This window comes from Gracilinanus agilis, chromosome 1, assembly GCF_016433145.1.
Source record: "Gracilinanus agilis isolate LMUSP501 chromosome 1, AgileGrace, whole genome shotgun sequence".
Taxonomy (NCBI): domain Eukaryota; kingdom Metazoa; phylum Chordata; class Mammalia; order Didelphimorphia; family Didelphidae; genus Gracilinanus; species Gracilinanus agilis.
In genome coordinates this window covers 341,392,546-341,413,648 of record NC_058130.1, presented here as the reverse complement: position 1 = coordinate 341,413,648, position 21,103 = coordinate 341,392,546, and the positions used below count along the sequence as shown (strand labels likewise).

Below are 21,103 nucleotides of genomic sequence, written 5' to 3'. Positions count from 1 at the left end.
AGAGGAAGGACTTCAATATATATATTGATGTTCTTTTAAATAACAGACAATTTCAGTTTCTCAAACTAATTAACTTTCATAAAATACTCCTCTACTTTAGCTCTGCTATACCCAGGGAAGTTTGTACCCTCAAACTTGCTTACCTGTTCCTCCCCCCTTCCATATTTAAGAATTTTGAATTTCCCCAGGCCTATTATTATCTTCTGTCATTCCAGCTCTCTCTACTTTGCCACTTCTATTTTTTGTCCTTGTCATGACCCATATTAAGGCACTTTCCCAAGCTATTCATCACTTTTCACCTTTGCTCTGACTATATTCTTCCTTTTTCTTCCTTCCCAAATTTGACATGTTAGCAAACTAGCTGAACCCACTCTTATTCTGTTTCCAAATCTTGCTCATGTCTTGCCAGAGTATATCTCATAAATAATCCCACCATCTCCCTCTTTTATTCCTACTTATGTGTTACTAGATAGAGCTGGAAGGAGTCCACTATTAAAATTATGTAATGACATCTTAATGAAGCCTTTACTGGAAAAAGGACATCTTTTTACTCCTCTCTAAATGAGACACTACCCCACTCACAATAGCAGCTATTTCTATCAAATCTCTTCACTTCTCACCCCCCTCCATGAAGAGGTTATCTATTTCTTAGGAGAGGCATTGTTTTGGGTGCTCTTTTCTTTTTTCTTTCTCAATATTTTTTTATTTGGTTATTTCTTTGGCTCCCATAGATTTAATTATCTTCTGATTCATATTATGGTATTGATTTATCTCTCCTGAGCTCAAATTTACCATCATTGCTTGCCTATCAGACATTTATTTTACTTTATTTTATTTTATTTTTTAAACCCCTATTTTCTGTCTTAGAATCCACAGTAAGAATTGGTTCCAAGGAAGAAAAGTGTTAAGGGCTAGGTGACTGGGGTTTAAGTGACCTGTCCATGGTCACACAGTTAGGAAGTATATGAGATCAGATTTTAACCCAGGTCTTCCTGTCTCCAGGGCTTGGCACTCTATCCATTGAAACATATTGGCTGCCCTAAGACAAAGGTTTTTTTTTTAAACCCTTACCTTCTTAAGAATCAATATTATGTATTGTTTCTAAGGCAGAAGAGCAGTAAGGGCTATGCAATAGGACTTAAGTGACTTGTCCAGAGGTGACACATATAGGAATTGTCTGAGACTTGATTTGAACCCAGCCTAAATTAGCACTTGGCACTCTATTCATTGTGCCACTTTCCTGTCCTCATAAAACATTTTAAACTGCATGCCTTGGGCTTTTCAAAATCAACATGTTCAAAGTAGATATCTTTATCTTTCCCAGCTTTGGCTTCTCAGATAATGCTCACTTTATAAAACAATAACAACACATTCATTTTTTCCCCTTCTTCCCATTTCATAATCTTCATATGTCACCTCCCTCCTCCATCCCCAATATATCTCCTTCTTTCTCACAGTCTTTGATGAAGAGGTGACACTTTTATTTGCCAAGAATATTTCCTTTACATCTTTCTTCCCATATCTCTCTATTTCCTCCAGAAAACTGTTCTTTTGGACATCCCCTATTTCTCTCTAATCTTTAATTTCTCCCTACCTACCAGATCCTTCCATGCTGCCTATATGCATACCTATATCTGCACTATGATTAAAGAAACTTATTAGATCCTACCATTTCATGGAATGTTTGATTTAAATCTCTCCCTTTCTTAGCTAATCTACTTACAAAAACCCTCTGCAACCATTTGCTAAAGTCTTCATATCTTTACCCCTCATTCTCTCTTCTAAACCCTCAACCATCTGGTTTATGACCTTAGCATTCAACTGAAACATGCTCTCCAAATGTCTCTTTTAAAAAACCCTTACCTCCCATCTTAGACTCAATACTGTATATTAGTTCCAGAGCAGAAGAGTGGTAAGGGCTAGGCAATGTGGGTTAAGTGACTTCGCACAACTAGGAAGTTTGAACCTAGGACCCTCCTATTTCAAGGCCTAGCACTCAATCCACTGAGCCACCTAGCTGCTCCTCTCCAGTTCCCCACCTATACCCCAACCCCCAGCCCCCATACCCCCATCAATGCTCTCTTAATTGCCAAATATAGTCACCTTTTCTTCATCTTCATTTTTTAAAAATTTCTCTGCAGCCCTTAATATCAGTAATCACCTTCTCTCTAGGTATTTTGTGTCACTGCCTTCTCTTGATTCTTCCTACCTCTCTGACCACTTATTCTCCTTCTCATTTGCTAGAACTTTACGCATGTCATGCTCAATAATTTGTTGTACCCCCTTAGCTCTGCTGTACACCCTTCTCTTTTTTTAATCTATGCTTTTTTTTTTAGTTCATTAGTTCTGATGGATTCAGATTATCATTAAAAATTTATTTATCTGTAACATTAAAATACTAAGATATTGAGTTAACTTCTTCCTTCCTTCCCCCTTCTCCCCATTAGAGGCAGCATTTGAAAAAAGATATATGTACATATAAAACTATGTGTAACTTATTTCTATTTATCAGGTCTCTCTCTGTAGGTAGACACATACAAGTCATTCCTCAAAAATATTTCTTTTGCTGAATATTAATGTTCTCTTGATTCTGCTTGTTTCATTCTTCATAATTCCATGTAGTAAATTTTACTGTGGTTTTCCAAAATTAACCTGTTTTGTCATTTCTTATGGAGCAGTAGTATTCCATCACAATCACATGCCACAACTTGTTTAGCCATTCCCCAACTGATGAGCATTCCCTTCAATTTCTAGTTATTTTATACCACAAAAAATAGCTCCTATAAATATTGTAGAACATAAAGGTGCTTTTCCATTTTCCTTGATCACCTTAGGATATAAACCTAATAGTGGAATTGCTAAGTCAAAAAGATTTTCTACATATTTAGCTGTAGTCTATCTCCTGAGCTATAATCATAAATCTTCACTTGCCTCTTAGATATATTCTGAGAGAATCTAAAAAACAACATGCCCCAGTCACAACTCATTATCTTCTTCTCACCCCACCAAAAACCCATCCCTCTTTCAATTTTCCCTACTACTACTGTAGAGGGTATGACCTCTACTGTACATGAAAAAAATATGGAAGAAAAAACAGTGTTCAGAATCAGGAAAATCTGGGTTCGAATCCCAATTTGGACATTAGCCATTGGTCTAGTGTCCAGGTCAGCTCTAAAAGCTATAATCCTATCATCCTTCTAGTCACTGAGGTTTTCAATGTTGCTGTGATCCTCACTCAAAAAACTCTGTTGCCAAATCTTGTCATGAACAGACTATATACATTCTTCTTTTGGATATACCCACTTCTCTTTACTCACATAGCTGCCATCTCATTTTCTCATGCCCTAGGCCAGGGATGTCAAACCTTTAAGAAACCAGGTGCCATGCCCGGTTCCCATTCCCAGAGACTGCATGCTGTGCCATGCCCTTCCTCCCCAGACCAAGTGGCACATGTACCCTGTCCCCCCCTTCTCCTTAACCCATATAGGGGAGGGAGGAAGCACTCCCATTGGTCTGCTGGGTAGAGGGGCAGGTGAAGTGAGGAATGTCCTCAGCAGGGGTGGGGAGGGGGAGGAGAGTGGCCCAAGTGCTTCCCTCCTCTTCCAGCTCTGCTGCCTGTGAACCACCCATCCCTTGTGCATTCCCACATTGGGGCTGCTGGGAAGATGGGCTAGTGATATGAAAAAATGTCATCAGGCACGGTGGAGATGGGGAAGTGAGCAGCTCAGACCAAGTCCCTCTGCCTTTCTAGTAATGAATTTTGGTGGGGGATGACACACATGCCCAGAAAGAACATTCTATATGCCATCTTTGGCAGTGTGCCATAAGTTCACCATCATTGCTCTAGACTATTGAAATAACTTCCTAATTTATCTTCATGCCTCATATCTCACATTACTCCAAAAAAAGCTGCCAGTGGATAAAGTCAGTCAGGTCTAGAGTCAGAAGGTCCTGGTTTTAAATCTGGCCTCACAATATTTCCTACGTGTGTGACTCTAGACAAGTCACTTAATCCCAATTGCCTAGACCTTACCACTCTTGTCTTTGAACTGAAACTTAGTATCAATTCTAAGATAGAAGGTAAGGATTAAAAAAACAACAACAACACCGCACCAAAGTGCTTTTTCAAAAGTACAGATCTGACCACATCCACTGACCCCTAATTCAGATGACTTCCCATCATCTGCACATAAAAAACTGGGGTTTCTTCCTAATCCAGAATTATTAAGCAACTAATTAAAAATTTTTTATAGTCTACCCTTGTGGTTAAAAGTATTAAGGTTTAAATTATTATTTATTGCCTCACATAGGATAATTATAGAGTTGTAGAAAGAGGATTTCATAAAAACAGTTCTATCTTTTTATGTTAGAGCAGCTAGGTGGCACAGTGGAAAGAGGGTCAGCTTTGGATTAGGCGCTCATTTTCCAGAGTTCAAATCTGATCTCAGACACTTGCTATGTGACCCTGAGGCAAGTTGCTTAACCCTGTTTTCCTCAGTTTCCCCGTCTGTAAAATGAGTTGGAGAGGAAATGTCAAACCCACTCTGGTATCTTTACCAAGTAAACCCCAAATAGGGCCAACTAAAATGATTGAACAACAATAAATCTTTTTATTTTTCTCTTATCTTTTGTGTTTTACCTTTGAAGTTTCTATATAGTTCTTGCCTTTTAATCAGGAATGTTTGGGACTTCTTTATCTCGTTAAATATCCATCTTCCCCTCACCCTGGTATGATTATACTTAGTTTTCCTAGGTATAATATTTTTGTTTGGAATTCTATATTGTTTGCCTTATGGAATATCATATAGTAAACTTTATACTCTGTGTAATGGTTATTGCTAAATTATGTGATCCTGACTGTGGCACCTCAATACTAGAATTTTTTATTTCTGGCTTGTTTGATGTATTTTTCTTTGACCTGGAAGCTAGATTTTGGTTATAATGTTCTTGAGATTCATTTGGAGATTTAATGAGGTGACCATTCAGTTGATTTGATTTCCACTTTGTTCTCTGGTTCTAAGAGATCTGGGCAATTTTCTTTTGTGATTTAAAAAAATATGATATAAAAGCTTTTTTCTTTTATCATGGCTTTCATTTAGTCCAAATGATTCTTAAATTCTCTCTTCTTGATCTGCTTTCTAAATCAGGTGTTTTTACTACATCTTATTAAAAAATTTTTTTTTGACTTTTGACTTTGTTTTAATATGTCTCTTCAAGTTTGCCTTCTATTTGATATATTCTAAATTTCAGGGAGTTGGTTATTTGGGCAAAGTAATGTACTTCTTGTGCCAAGCTATTAATTCTTTTCTAATTCTTCCTTCTATACGTCTCATTTCTAACTTTTTTTTCTCTAGTATTCTCCATTTCATTAAAACATTTTAAACTCTTACAAAGGAACCACAACTCTTGCTTAATCTCACCCATCAATTCTTGTTAAATTTGTGCTTAACCTCCGTTTTTATTTGAGGCTTTGCTTGTAGATGTTTTAAAGTCATACTCTATTTCAAGGGTTGCATCTTGGGTATGTCTATCACCATATTAGCTTTATACGGTGGGGTATTTTTGGGTTGTTGTTTACTCACTCTTTCAATCTGACTTGATGTCAGGGCTGGGCTTTGTACATTTTCAGGAAAGAAGGTATGGGCTCATCCACTTGCTGCCTTCTTAAGTATGGAATATTGTGTTATTTTAAACTCTTAGGGACAGCTCAGGCTCTGGACCTACAAGCTTTCAGTGCTCCCGAAGTGGACTGATTCAGGGCAAAGTCTGATCACTGCCTTTTCCCCCACCCCACTCTGAGCTCTATAAGTTTTGATCTAGGTCAGTGATGAGCAAACTTTTTAAAGAGGGGGCCAAAGGAAAGGAAAACAAAGTAAAGGAAAGAGAGGAAAAAAGAGGAAAATATTTATTTTTCTTATAGTCTGTATTCTTTTGTATTCGTCAGATTAGGAATGTCTGTGGGCCAGATAGAACATTTCTGGCCCATGGGCTGTAGTTTGCCCATCACTGATCTAGGTTAAGTTCTGAGCAATAGTAGACTGCTGCTTGACAGCTACTATCAGCCAGCTGGAAAGAGCTATTTGTTCAGAATGACAGAACTGCAAGCTTCCCCTTTTTTGGGGGGGAAATCCCATGGTTATTCCTCTTCACACTTATTTTTATCTAAACTTGCTCCCTCTTCCTTTCAGACAGGCTATGGAGGAGGCCAAGACCTGAGACCAACTTTTCCTTAGTTTTGAATACCACCACTAGGTGAAGGTCCTCTCTTCAATCTACTTTGGATCTGTGAGTTCTCTAAGCACCAAATTGACACCTGCCATATATATAGTGGTATTCTCAGTGGGCGTGTCAGCAAATGCAGCAACCCTGTGGATATTTTACTTCCAGACCATCACTATAAACATCTTCTACATTAACTTGGCTGTGGCAGTTCTCCTCTTTTGTGTCACACTTCCCTTTAAAATAGCCTATCATTTCCACGGAAATAACTGGCTGGAAGTGATGTGCCGTGTGACCATTGCTGTTTTCTATGGCAACATGTAATGTTCCATTCTTCTCCTTGCCTGCATCAGCGTCAGTTGTTACCTGGCCATTGTTCACCCTTTCACCTACCGTGGGCTCCCAAAGCGCACATACGCCACGCTTGCTTGTGGCCTGGTGTGGATCACTCTCTTCTTTTTATGGTGCCACTCTTCATAACAAAGCAAGTATATTACCTGGACCAACTTGGGATCTATACCTGTCATGATGTACATAACACCTGTGAGATGATGTCACCCTACCACTTCATTTCTCTGGCCTTTGTTAGATTTGTAATTCCACTTGGTGTCATTATCTTCTGCTACATATCCATCACTTGGACACTTAAAGTCCATCATCAGAAATGGTTCTGGTATATCAAAGTGATTCTCCTCATCCTAGTGCTTTTTGCTATTTGTTTCACTCCAAGCAATATAATACTTATTACTCATCATGTAAACTATTACTATAACAATAACACAGATGATGACTTATACTTTTCCTATCTCATAGCATTGTGCCTGGGCAGCCTTAACTGTTGCCTAGATCCATTCCTTTACTTTTTAATGTCAAAAATCACAGATCAGTCCAATGCCTACGTGACAATCAAGACCTCTTAGAGAACAGTAGAGCAAGATGTCTACATATATGTGGTATTGAAATATATATTGCTAAGACATCTTCTATATATTCATTTGTGAGGCACAAAAAGACAAACATAGCTACAGCCTCTGTGTTTCATCTACATGCAATTCTGGCAAAAATTAGAGTTTTGTTAGATGCTTTCAGTATGTACCTGATATCCCTTAGTGCAGTGATGGGCAAACTATGGCCCATGGGTCAGATGCAAATGTTCTATCCAGCTGCTGCTGCCTCTGCCCCAGATCAAAGGAGTCTCCTCACAGTTGTTACCCCTTCCTCCGTGGCTAGATAATGGCCCGCCTAAAATTATTTTCCTTTCCTTTGGCCCCCTTTTTAAAAAGTTTGTTCATCACTGCCTTAGTGCAATGATGCTATTTAAAGTGAAATTTATAGCTAATTTTGTGTTAAGAATAAAATCTATAAGCATTTGAGGAATAAAAAGATGCATTTAGCTCCAGAAAAAGTACATAAACAGCAATATTGGGAAGGATAGCCTCATCATCATAAAAGTATGTTTTTGATGTTTCTTCAGAGGGGCTATAGATGACAAAAAGTCCTTTACATTATATCCTACTTACACAAAGTCACCTTATTTTTTGATAACTTGTGTTTTCCTAATCTTGTGCACAGTGCTCTGATCAATGATCTTTTGTTCAATCATTTTCAGGTGTGTCTGAGTCTTCATGATCCCCTTTGTTATTTTCTTGGCAAAGATCCTAGAGTGGTTTTCCATCTCCTTCTCCAGCCTATTTTACCAATAAGGAAACTGAGGCATTAAGTGACTTGCCCAGACTCACAAAGCTGTGTTGGAAGCCAGATTTCAACTCCAGAAGATGAGTCTTCCTGACTCCAGGCCCACTACCCTATTCATTGTGCCACCTAGCTGCTTGCAAATGATCCTAGCTTGTTTAAAATATTAAAAAAAATCCATAGAGTTCAATGTAAAATTCTATATACCCAGATTTCAGGTTTTTACAGAAATTTCAATGTGATAAGAAGGGAAAAATAATCGATCTGATATGGTATTATTGCTATTTAAGCCCATAAAGTCAATGCTTGAAAAATATATCAGGTGTGGGGCAGCTAGGTGGCACAGTGGAAAGAGCACCAGGCCTGTAGTTGGGAGGTGTTGGGGTTAAATCTGGCCTCAGACACTTCTTAATGATGTGACCCTAGGAAAGTCACTTTATCCTCATTTGCCTAGCCCTTGCCCTTTTGTCTTAGAGCTGTTACTTAAACAGAAAATAAGGACTAAAAAATTTTTTTTATATCAGGTTCAAAAGTAATCAGCTCTAATATAGTTTAAGTTTAAATTAACTATCAGCTTAATTCATACATATTCATTTCTAATTAGGATCAAAGATTCTTATATTTAAAAGAATTTCAAAGACAAGATAGTCAAATCCACACTCATATTTAAAAAAAAAATCCTTTTTTTATGATATTTAGACAAGTTGACACCCAGACTTTGACAAAAGATTTCTAGAGAAGAACAACTTACTACTTTCTACTTTGTGATAGCCTTAACTGTTAGGAAGGAAAACCATCCGGAATTTTTTTTTAAATGGGAGAAACTATTTTTGTGTGAAAATCTCAAATATATGTAAAATATATTTCTACAGATATGATATATAGTTGAAAGTTGGGATAGTAAACATGGGCATTGAGGGATATACACTAGGAATTGTAGATTGAAGAGGCTAGAACACATTTTGTAGCACTAAAGATGTTTAGAAATAGTATGCAATCGCATGCAATTAATGTATACATATGTATTATATAAAGAAAGATAAAGGCATTAATTTTTTACCTGTATGTATTTGTGAACCTGTGAATTATTTTTGGCTTTTAAATTTCTAGTTCACCTAGTTTTTGTGAAGGATTTGATTAAAGATACCAAAACATATAAATCATTTACAAAAATGAAAAAAAAAAAAAGGTAAAAGGTCTTATATAAGCAAATTTGAACACTATTGGGAAGAATGCAGTTTCTCATTGTGCTCTCTGAATTCAGCTCTATTATCACCAAGGTCATTTTCCTGAAATTCCTGAAAAATTATCATTAAATTTTAAAATATCTATTTTAACTTCCTCAAATTTATACAGCTAAAATGTTACTTATTTTCTACCAAACCAGAAAATGTAAGTGGAGAGTCAAACTTTTAAGGAGGGGAGATAATTTTATGATTCCTCAAGTACATTTTTTTTTTCAAATAGAAAATATTAATGTAAAGTGAAGAAATCTTCCTAAGAATGGAATGTAGAAGAGTGCTCTTTTTTTTTCTCATTGCCCCTCGAGACAGAAAGACCCAGTGGCCTTCATTTTGTTAAATGAGAAATTGTTTGCAAAGACAAGACCTGAATCCAGTCTACTTTAAGTCCCAGATCAATGCCCTGATGATCAAGTTTATAAAAATGCCACTAACTTTTGTGTTTGACAGGAAGGAAAAGAAAGGAACCAAACACTTACTAAGTATCTACTAATGTATCTTAGGAAAGTACATTATAAGTATTATCTCATTTGGAACTCACTACAACCCTAGAAAATAAAGGTTATTATTCTTATTTTACAATTGAGGAAATTGAGGCATACAGGTTCAGTGAATTGCTAAGGGTTACTTAACAAGTGCCTGAGGCTGGATTTGAATGAAAGTCTTCTCGACTCTGGACTAGAACATTGATAGAAACAGCAATCTCCATTATTCCATACAGCTGCCTCTAGAGAGTAGTATAGTTTGTGACACCAGCTTCCATTTTTATCCATATTAGATGCAACATAACCCTAGGTTTTTACAATAGGATTTAGGAAGTTAGAACATAAGCTTCTTGAGGGTGAGGACTGGTTTGTTTTTGTCTTTGTTTCCAGAGCATCTAGCATAGAGGATCTTGTCCACAGTAAGCACTGAAGGGATGCTTGTGGAATTTTTCCTTAGATAAATCTGATGATAAAAGGCAAGAGGTTCCATCATACTACAACACCAGCTTTCCTTTGTTTTGTTGCCAAAAGTCATGATAAAAGAGAAAGAGATCAGAAGAAAGAAAAATGCCTTCTGGGTGGGGGGAGTGGGAAGTGAGGAAAGAAGGCTTTTATTCAGAAAAAATATTGACAAATCAGATTCATACAATACTAGAACTTGAAGGATCTTAAAAAGCATCTATTCTGAGCCTAACATTTAACAGATTTAATTAAGTGAGGTTTTCCTAAAAGGACTACTGAACTTTGTGTGCTTACTCTATTATGCTAGTTTCTCTAATGAAAGCAATGTCTCAGAGTCTGTGAAGATTTATTCTTTAGACCAGTGATTCCCAAAGTGGACGCCATCGCCCCCTGGTGGGTGCTGCAGCAATCCAGAGAGGCAGTGATGGCCACAGGTGCATTTATCTTTCCTATTAATAGCTATTAAAATTGAAAAAAAAATTAATTTCCAGGAGGCTAAGTAATATTTTTTCTGGAAAGGGGGCGGTAGGCCAAAAAAGTTTGGGAACCACTGCTTTAGACTTTAGCCACCAGGAATGCATACACCCCACCCCACTTAAGAATTAAGTGGTGGGGGGAGGTCTATGACCCACGTGTGCTAGCAAGTGACAAATCAAAAACCCCTGCCCCTTGGGCAGTCCAAAGCAAAGTTTAAGCTGCCATTTGTCCACAGAACTGGAAGGTAGACACAAGAAGTGACACAAAGAACTATCTTTTAAATATGATGGTACTTCCTGTGAAGGGGATTTTGCCCTTTGAACTTGGCCTTGGAAGAGCTCAGGTTTGAGACCTCAGACTGTTTCCTTTTGGATTGTCACATGGGTGAGTGAAAGGCTGACTTCCTTTCCTTGGCTTTTCTGGAAGTACCAGCCTCCGAAGAGGCTTCTTGTCTTGGAGGAGGCCTTGTGGCTAGAAGCCTTGTTTAATTAACCTCTGTGCTCCCCTTTGCTGGGGCCTCTGAAGCCCTGTCTGGTTTGGACCTTCCAACCGGGCCAGAGTAATTATCTTTCTCTCTCTCATTTTCCCTACTTTCACTCTTCCTATTTGTAAATAAACTACCATAAAAGTCATTCTGACTTGAGTCTTTCATTTGGAATTGTGTAATCATTTCCTGGTGACCAAAACTCTTAAATATTCAGTCCAACCATAATTTTTACCCTTTACAAATCACATGTAGAAAGTAAAAACCATATGTTCAGTTGGTTCTTTAGATAGAGAGGGATGGAGTTGCTGATTAAGAAAATGTCAGAATGGGTCAGTGACAGCCCTATTTTCATACTCTTCTTCCCTTAAGGTCTCTAAGTCAACCATATCTGATATTTTCTGAGAGTTTAAGAGCAGCAAGCACCACCATACAGCTCTGAAAGTCTGAGATACAGTGTTGAAAATGCTGGAGAAAGAGGTAGGCCAGAAGTGAAGTGTTAGACTCATTAGTGTTATCCGACTCCTCCCCCAAACAAGTTTAAAAAGGGGATAACAAAGCAAGCAGGAAGTGATAAGGCAAAGAGAATAATTCTCTTACTGGCCTCCCTCCCTGACTTCTTTCTTTCCCTGTGACAGAAGCAGTGGTTTTCCCAAGGTTTTAAGCCAGATGCTCTTTCCTTTCTATCCACAGGCAATGCCCAGAAGAATCCTTTGGATAGAGAAAGTTTCTGCTCTGGCAAAGGTTACCCATAGCAGCCTCCAAAGACAGAAACTTAATATTTTGACTTCTTTCTCTTCTTTTCCCTCAAAATCCACATCACAAAACAAAAAGGGCAAAAAGTTTTCAAATTTCCATATGTGGCTCATTGAACTTGCCTTAGTAGAGTTCTTTGTGTAATTTCACAGTCAAGTATGAAATTCAGGGTGGGACTTATTGAATATTTTCCTCATACAACCCTGAATCATTCCAGAGCAGATCCTGTATCAACAGCCTAGGAGATGTAGTTGAAGGCAAAACAAGTCTAAGTGGACAATTATTATTTGATAAGAATCTTACTCTCAGGAGTCTTTTACCAGTTTGAATGATTTCACTTTTTTTTTGGTACATTCTGAAGAATTCTTTAAGAAAAGGATATTTATAGGATCATAGACTCATCGTTGGAAAAGACCTTAGAAACTTTCAAATCCAACCTCTTAATTCATGACACAAATAGTGTTAACTAATTTGACCAAGGTCAAGCAACTAGTAAGGATTTGAGCCAAGATTTGAACTGAGGTCTTCCTGACACCAAGTCCATGCTGCTTCAGAGGTCTGGAACTCTGAAAGGGGCCTGGAATTCCTGCTTCTAGCAGCACCAGGCACAAACACACAGCTCTGAAAGTCTGAGATAGAGTCTTGAAAATGTTTGGAGCTGGCAGAATTGGGAAAGAGGTAGACCAGAAGAAAAGTGTTAGATTCACTAATGCTATCCAACTCCTTCCTCAAACAAGCTCAGGAAGGGGATAACAAAGCAAGCAGGAAGAGATAAAGGCAAAGGGAATAATTTTCTTACTGGCCGTCCTCCCCAAATTCTTTCTGTCACTGTGATGAAGGCAGTAGTTTTCCACTGTTCTTGGTAGTTTTCTCAATAGTTCTTAATATCTCTAGAGTTGAGCTGATCTCAGAGAAGATGATTCCTTGATCTCTAGTTGTGAGCTAGATTACATCCTCTGTGTTCAGCCTGGTTCAATTTCTTATGAGCACCAGCTAGCACAGACACTCCTAATAAATGCACCTCTAACCTTGGATATTTTGTTACATTCTCAAAATCCCAGGCCCACAGGGAAAAAAGCAAGGAGACATTCCTGGACTTTATATAAGTGATTTCTCCTTCCTAGAATATCCTCTAAACCCTATAACCACACCCTGACAATTTTTCAATGACGAGCTCAAATTCTCTATTTTCCAAGAAAGAAAGAGCCTAAAATTGAGATGACCATTTTAGGGTATCATATTACCCTCTCCACCTTTTGGCAATATGACAAAACCTCTTCTCAAAATAATATTTTTAAATAATTGAAGGAAATGCTAAATTTCAATAAGAGGTTAGTGAAAAATGTTCAATTTTTTCCTCATCCAATTTCAAATCTGTGGATTCTTTGGCAGTCTATGGTCTTAAGTTAAGAATTACAGGCCTATGTACTCTTTGTGGTGGCAAAAAACTGGAAAATGAAGGGATGCCTTTCGACTGGAGAATGGCTGAACAAACTGTGGTATCTGATGGTGATGGAATACTATTGTGCTAAAAGGAATAATGAACTGAAGGAATTCCATGTGAACTGGAGTGACCTCCAGGAATTGATGCAGAGTGAAAGGAGCAGAACCAGAGTGTTGTATACAGAAACTGATACTCTGTGGTACAATTGAATGTGATAGACTTTTCTACTAGCAGCAATGCATTGATCAGGACAATTCTGAGGGACTTATGAGAAAGAACACTATCCACATCCAGAGGAAGAACTGTGGGAACAGAAATGCAGAAGAAAAACATATGACTGATGACATGGTTTGATGGGGATAGGATTGGAGATGTTGACTTTAAGTGATCACTCTATTGCAAATATTAATAATATGGAAATAGGTTTTGAACAATGATACATGTGTAACCTAATGGAATTTGTTTGTTGGCTCTGGGAGGGGGGAGGGAAAAGGGGAGGGAAAGAATATGAATCATGTAACGGAAAAATATTCTCAATTAAATTAAAAAAAAAAAGAATCATAGGCCTAAACCAGTAGCTACTATAAATGACCTTGTAATTAATATTATACACATAAACCAAGTATGTCTTATCTACTCACAGTGAAATGCCAAGCATCTTAAGAAAAGGAATGCTGCCTTACTACTTCCTGCCTGACACTTCTCCTTCTTTTCTCCCCACTCCAGGCCTAGTATTGCTAAGAAAAAGCATGAAATAAGTGAGAACAAACTAGTTCATATGTGTACATCTGCCAAAGTGCATGAGATTGGATGTGAGCACTGCTTTCTCAAATCTACTGAGAGAGCCCAGGATAAAAAGTCTGAAAGAGAGGGCATAGCATCTGTTAAGAAAAAGCTTTCAAGCTTTTCCCAAAGGCTAGTGTTACTCACATAAGCAGCCTGATACTCTTTGAACCTACCTTCACTTTTCTTGCTTTTGCATAAAACAGAACATCTTGATAGTGACAAGCATTGTCTGGATTCACATTTCTCACTTTGGCAGCAGGTGCCTGCAGTGCCATTAGAGTCTTGTTATAGTTTTTTCCATCGATGGCTTTATTAATGTCGGCTATAGCAGCATTTCCTAGAAAAAAAAAAGAGAAAAGAAGGCGGTTCCACTAAGAGAACATTTGGTTTTCTTTTAAATTATAATATATTAGATATTTAAATACTGCAAATTCCAAAAAAGAGATGAACTATGAAATTACCCATCTACAGTGATTTAAAAATGAGTGTACATTACATCATGGGTTGTAGATGGAACATGTCCTTTGAAAGGACATGAGAGAATAAGTTTAATTCATTCATTTTACATAGAAGGAAACTGAGACTCAACATGGTTAAGATGAGAAACTTGGTTTCCTGAGTATGCCTAGTAAACTTTCATTTCATTTGCCTCAATAAACAGAACAAATCAGAGGTGACATAAAAGCAGCCAATATCCAGCAACTACAAAGTAATTTTGCAGACAAAGAGGCAGTTACAAACATGAATAGGAATAGCCTCAATATTTGAAATAGTTAATTTGTTGCTTTAAAATGTTCCTATTACAAAGTGTGGTAATTACACACCGATCTTCAACCCTTGTAGAGACCTAATGGTTTGTACCAAAATATAAATAGTTATATTATGACCACTTCTGAGATTCTCTTCTATCTCATCTCCAAGTAAGACAGAAAGCAAGCAATGGAACATTCTCTCAACGTGAGAACTTTTTAAAAAATACAGCCTACTCTAAGAAAATCTAGTCATTGCACATGAACTGAGGGACAGCAATTACTCCCAGGTGAAGGCCCCTAGTCAACAACTTGGCATTAAACACTGCTAACTTATTATTATCTATTTTTTGGGAAGATAGAAGAGTATCTTCAGTCTCTTTTAAAACAAAAATTAAAAACCACCTTAACAAATACGAAGTGCCACAAAACAGAATAAATTTATTCAAAGAGCTGTATCTTAGCACTCAAAATAAGCTTTAAAAAATGGACTAAGACTTTTTCAAATCAGTTGATCTGCCAACCCTTACCATGGTAATATTTAATGGAATTTATCAGTCTAAGACTGCCCAAGGACAATTGAAAATTAGCTATGAATTATAAAAGTATGATTAAGTCTCTGGATAAAAAATGTCTATATTTTCTAAAATGCAATGTATGTCTAAAATAATGAGAGAATATATGTGAAAGTGCTTTGTAAAATCTAAAGAAATATATACATTTCTAGAATAACATCATTTCACACAATAGAATTGATAACCTGGAAAGCATGGAACACTGCAGCAAAAGGGGCTGTCCTTAGTGAATTAAGTCCAACCAAATTTAAGAGAGAGTGCATTCCTGATGACTGATCACCTTGTAAGTTTGCCATGCCAAGTTGACTGCTCATTGAAGATATAGCTGGTTAGCATTTCTTTTTGATGTTTCTAAAAACATGAGCTAGTGAGGTCATAGTAAATGACCTCACAGGAGCTGGGGAAAAACTACCCAGAAGCCTCCTGGGCACATGGACATCACTGCCTCTCTTTGTGGTCAAAGATAAAATTGCCTATTAAAACATTTTGGAAACTTCAGCTTATGGCCTACTTATTTTAAGTAAGATCTCTTATAAGGAAATACTGGTACAGTAATAATTCATGCAGTTCCATGGAGATTACTGAAATGAGACATATTTGAAATAGTAGATACCACAGTTAACAACCAAAATAACTATTTTCAACAAAGTCAAGCAGAGAACCAAAACACAGAAAGCAAAAAATTCACTTGTATATACTATATGGCTAGAAGTATTCCCCTAGGGATTTGTGAAGGGAAAAATAAGCTTTTCTAGCAAAATTAACAGGGATTCACAGGAAACACAGTTCAGGAAATTTTTTTTTCCAATCTATTGTCTATTATATTTGGGCCATTGTATTCCAGATTTAACATTTTCTATTAATGATTTGGTCAAGGTCAAACATCTGAGTAAAGTGTAAATATCATAATAAAATACATTGATGTCCCTAAGCCTAAAATTCCTTATCTGTAAAATGGAGTCCCTTCCAGTTCTATTTCCGTGAGTCTATGATTATAAGCATATTTATTCTAGAACAAATTATTTATTCAGTGACTATTTGGAAAATATCCAGTGATTATTAAGCATTATGATATGCTAGGTGCTGTGTAAATGGAATTAGCTCATCCTCATTTTCATTGTTAGACTCTAGCCATCAGAAATAATGTCATCCCACCCAACTCAGTGGGGAGGAGATTAGTTAGCCACACGTGACAATAAGTAACAAATCAAGAACAAGGGACTGCCCTTTGGGCAGTCCAAAACAAGTGTCATGGCTGCCATTTGTCCACTTGAATTAGAATGGATACAGGAAGTGATGAAAGATGCTATCCTTCAAATATGATGGTAACTTCCTGTTGAGGCAGTTGGCGCTTTGAACTTGGTGTAGAAGGATCTCTGGTGAGACCTCAGATGGCTTACTTCTGAATTGTCACGTGGGTAAATTAGGCTGACTTCCTTTCGCCTCCGTTGGCGTTTCTAGAGTCTCTACCTCAAGGAGGCTTCTCTTGCCTCTCTAATTGCCAAAGGCCTTATGGCTAGTAGCCTTGTTTAATTAACCTCTAAATTCTCACCTGGTCTGGACCTCTGGTGGTCCAGGCCAGAGTCTGTCCTCTATTTCTCTACCTTCTTAATGTAAATAAACTTCTATAAAAGCCATACTGACTTGGGTCTATTTTAAATATGGAATTGAGCTAATCTGATTCCTGGCGACCACCATACCTTAATTAAATATCTAAATTCCCCTCTTAGAGTGCTTTGGAGTATACAAAGGGGAACACAACATTTAAACCTGTTCACAATCAGCTTTTATTCATGATACATATACATGAGAAAAATTATATAGAATGTAAGTTCAGAAAGAAGTATACAAAGAACTACAGATGTACATGGGGCAAGGGGAGAGATTATTTATATCCTAATTGGTAGAGGGCGGAAGTATGAGGGAAGTGAAAAGAAAGAGCAAAAAAAATTCAAGACAGCTACCTTGAAAAGGTCATACTTTAGTTGGACATTAAAGAAGGTTTGAAGTTGATTGAGTGATAAAGGTACAGAATAAAAAAATATATGAGGGTAAGGACATTTGATACTTAATAAAGAGGGCCACTTGATTGGTATTTTGGAATGGGACAAAAATCTGGATAGGTGGGTTAGAATCAAATCATAGAGGGCCTTGAAGACTAAGCTAAGGAATTTAGATTTCATTCTAGAAGCAGAATGAGATGCCTAAAGAATTCTGAGTATTTAGAAAAAAACATGTTCAGAATTGATTTAGAAAAATCAATCTGGCCACAGTATAGAGAAACGATGGTGAACTTACAACATTGGTGCCAAAGATGGCACACAGAGTGCTCTCTATGAGCAATTGGTCTCCCTGCCCTTTTCCCCCCATTCATTACTAGAAAGGGAGAGGGATTTGGGCAGAGCTGATCCCCTCCCCCTCTCTACCATGCCTGAACACAATTTTTTCACATTCCCTGCCCCTCTGCCCAGCATCCCAGTGGGAGCTCTCAGCAGGTAAGGTGGGCAGCTCACAAATGGCAGAATGAGAGGGGAACAGAGTCCTTGGGCTACTTCCCTTCTCCTCTACACTCGCTGAGGACATTCTTTACTTCATTCACCCCTCCACCCAGCAATGGGAGCTCTTCCTCCCTCCCCTGTGTGGGGAAAAGGTTGGTGGGGGTGGGGGCAGCATCTGGCACTCAATCTCTAAAAGGTTCGCCATCACTGGCATAGAGAATGCATTAGTGGAAAAGGTTCAAGATTATACAAGTTCGCATCTGATTAAAGGCAATAGTTAACAGCACTCTGAGGGAAGCTTCCCAAGACTAGGTTTTCAGCCCTCAGCTTTTGTTTTAGTGTATCCTTGCCTTGTGTACCTCACTCAACAATTATCATAGTGGCATACAGGAACCTAACTTAGTGGTACATGAGAAAATTAAAACTAATATCATAAATGAATACAATGGAATATTATTGCCTTTCAAGAAAAGACAAAAGGGATAGTTCCACAGAAATCTGGGGAAATTTTCTATCAAATGATGTAGTAAAGTGAGTAGAACCAGAACAATTTATACGACAACAAAATTTTAAAGAAAAGTATGAAAGACCTTAGAATTCTGATCACTAAATATATAATTTCTTAAGGAAATTGATGATAAATCATATTTCCCCTACTCTGAAAGATGATGGAATAGAGGTACTGAATGAGAAATACATTTCCAGACATGGGCACTATATAAATCTATTTTGCTTGTCTTTGCTTATTCATGAGGAAATTGTTTTCATTTTGGGAGGGTAGGAAAGGGGAAAGAAAGTACTAAGGATAGAAATACCAAAAATGAGAAGAAAAGAATGTTAGTGAAGTATTTAAAGAGTGTGTGTGTGTGTGTGTGTGTGTGTGTATGAGAAAAGGAGCAGGTTTGGAAGGAGACACATATAAACACAATGGCTTTGAAAGGGACATTCTGAATTTACTATACTTTTAAAGAAATGAAACAAGCTAGATGTAGTAGAGATTTTTATAGTTTGATACACAATCCATTTTTTCCATCCTTTGTATATGAAACTAGTCTTACATGTCAAATAATAAAAAGTAAAAGTTACTAAAACAAATAAAACTTCTGCAGGCCTGAGGACAAATAAAGTGATGCCATGAATGGGAAGAGAGTATCCAGAAAGAAGAAATTTAGTGCTGTCTTTGCTGTTGTTTACATTATTGGTGGTGGTGTGTGGTTGTGTGTATTCATATGAGTAAGAAATTAATATGATGAATTTTATTTTCTTTTTCTTTCTTTTCTTCTACTTCAAAATAGTTGTAATGACTTTTCCCACTGTTTGCATTGGTAGGGTCAATTCCAGGCCCAGCCATATTTCTTCTTTAGTCCTTCCATATTCTAGTCAAGATGACAGCTTAGAAGAAGCAAAAGTAGAGTCCTCTGTGAAAACCCTTCCACACTAATCAAAAACAAAGCACTTTGAGGGAGACACAAAACCAAATACAAGAATAGGACAGAGCTGGGGGACCCTCCTGCTTGATTCAACTTAAAAGGTATGCAGAGAAGATTGAATTCTTGGGTTTAAGGAAAAGAAAGAAGGTCCCCAGGGCCCCTCCCCCTCCTACTGTGCTGAGACTTGGGCAGTTCTTAGGATCTGGGGAGAGGGCTCCACCCTAGAAGGAGTGTCTTGCTACCACAGCTACTCAAGGCTCAGGGCTCTGACCATAGCTGGCAGGTAGGTAACTGGAGGAGAGGGGAAGAGAGGAGACCAGCTTGGTCACAGGCTTCAGCCACCACTCTTCCATCTTGGGTTTCTGCCTCTGGAGGTTTTGGCCTCAGGGCACATCTAGCTCAGCAGAACAGCTAGGCCAGGCTTAATCCAATCTAGCAATGGTGCAGATAAGAAGCCTTCAGAGAACAGGGAAGCCCAATCTTCACCCCTCCCCCATTTACTGTACTCAGAACTATGATAAGAATCCAGCTGACTGGGATCCCAGGGCGAAGGCTGAGACCACAACAGAGTACCTTGGTAACACCAGGGGAAGTTCAGGGATCTGACCTGGCAGCTTGCATGGAGGCAGCTGGCAGAAAAGAGAAGAGAGGAGGACAAGGGTAATTACCTTCAGCCTCTGCACCTTCACCTTCACCTTCACCTTCAGTTTCTGCCAGCCACTGGGGAAGATCTGGCCTCAGGGCTCATTAATACAATAGGTCAGCTCCATCAGCCTAATCCAGTTAATCAGCAGAGCAGAGAAGAAGCCCCTTCAAGACAGAATAGGCCAAACCCACACATCCAGAAACTAAACAGAGGAGCAAGAATATAGCCAATGATGGTGAAGGGGTGGGTGTGGAAGGAAAAATTTGAGTAAACAACAGAAAAAGATAAAAGAAATGACAATTGGCAGCTTCTATCCAAATAAAGAACACAAAATAAATGGAACAGAGGAGGGCCAAGGAACACCAAGCAAAAATTCGGGAACTCCAGCAAATTGGACAAAGGCTTTGGAAGAACTCAAAACATAATTGAAAAAACAATTAGAGAATCTGAAGAAAATTGGGAAAAGAACTTAAAAAGCAAAATAGGTCATCTGGAAACAGAGGCACATGAACTAAAACAAGAAAACAGTGTCTTGAAAGCCAGAATTGACCACCTTGAAAAAGAGGCCAGGAAAGTGAAAGATTATCTACAAAGAAAAACTGACCAAAAAAGAAAAAGATGATCAAAAAGCCAGGGATGAAATTCAGTCTTTAAAAATTAGAATCCAACAACTAGAAGAAAATGACTTCACAAGGCAGCAAGAGTATAAAACAAAATCAAAAGAATGAAAAAATTGAGGAAAATATGAAACACCTTACTGATAAAACAATGGACCTGGAAAATAGATTCAGGAGATACAATTTAATTATTATTGGACTACCAGAAAATCATGACAAAAGTAAAAGCCTTGACATTATTCTATAGGAAATTACCCAAGAAAACTGCTTTGACAGTTAAACAAGAGGGTATAGTAGAGATTGAAAGAATCCACAGATCACCTCCTGCATTAAATCCCCAATTGACAATACCCAGCAATGTTATAGCCAAGTTCAAGAACTTCCAGACCAAGGAAAAGATACAAGCAGCTAAAAAGAAATCATTCAGCTATCATGGAGACACAGTTAGGATAACACAGAACTTGGCTGCATCCACACTGAAGGACCAGAAGGTATAGAATATGAGTCTTAAAAGCAAGGGAACTGGGTCTACAACCAAGAAT

At 37.8% G+C, this 21,103-nt stretch overlaps 2 protein-coding genes across 2 annotated transcripts in view; one reads left to right on the top strand and one right to left on the bottom strand.

Moving 5' to 3' along the window:
* LOC123236733 (ras GTPase-activating-like protein IQGAP2) overlaps window positions 1–21,103 on the bottom strand; it is a 124,062-nt gene that overhangs the window by 82,901 nt on the left and 20,058 nt on the right. The window contains exons 7-8 of the mRNA XM_044663129.1: window positions 14,226–14,383; window positions 273–281 (exon numbers count right to left, since the gene is read on the bottom strand). Coding sequence (XP_044519064.1) covers window positions 273–281; window positions 14,226–14,383 — 167 coding nt within the window. The remainder of the gene's footprint in view (window positions 1–272; window positions 282–14,225; window positions 14,384–21,103) is intronic.
* On the top strand, window positions 3,384–7,139 carry F2RL2 (coagulation factor II thrombin receptor like 2). Its single transcript, XM_044658982.1, is given in 3 exon segments — window positions 3,384–3,452; window positions 6,253–6,673; window positions 6,676–7,139. Coding segments are annotated over 3 exon segments (954 nt in total).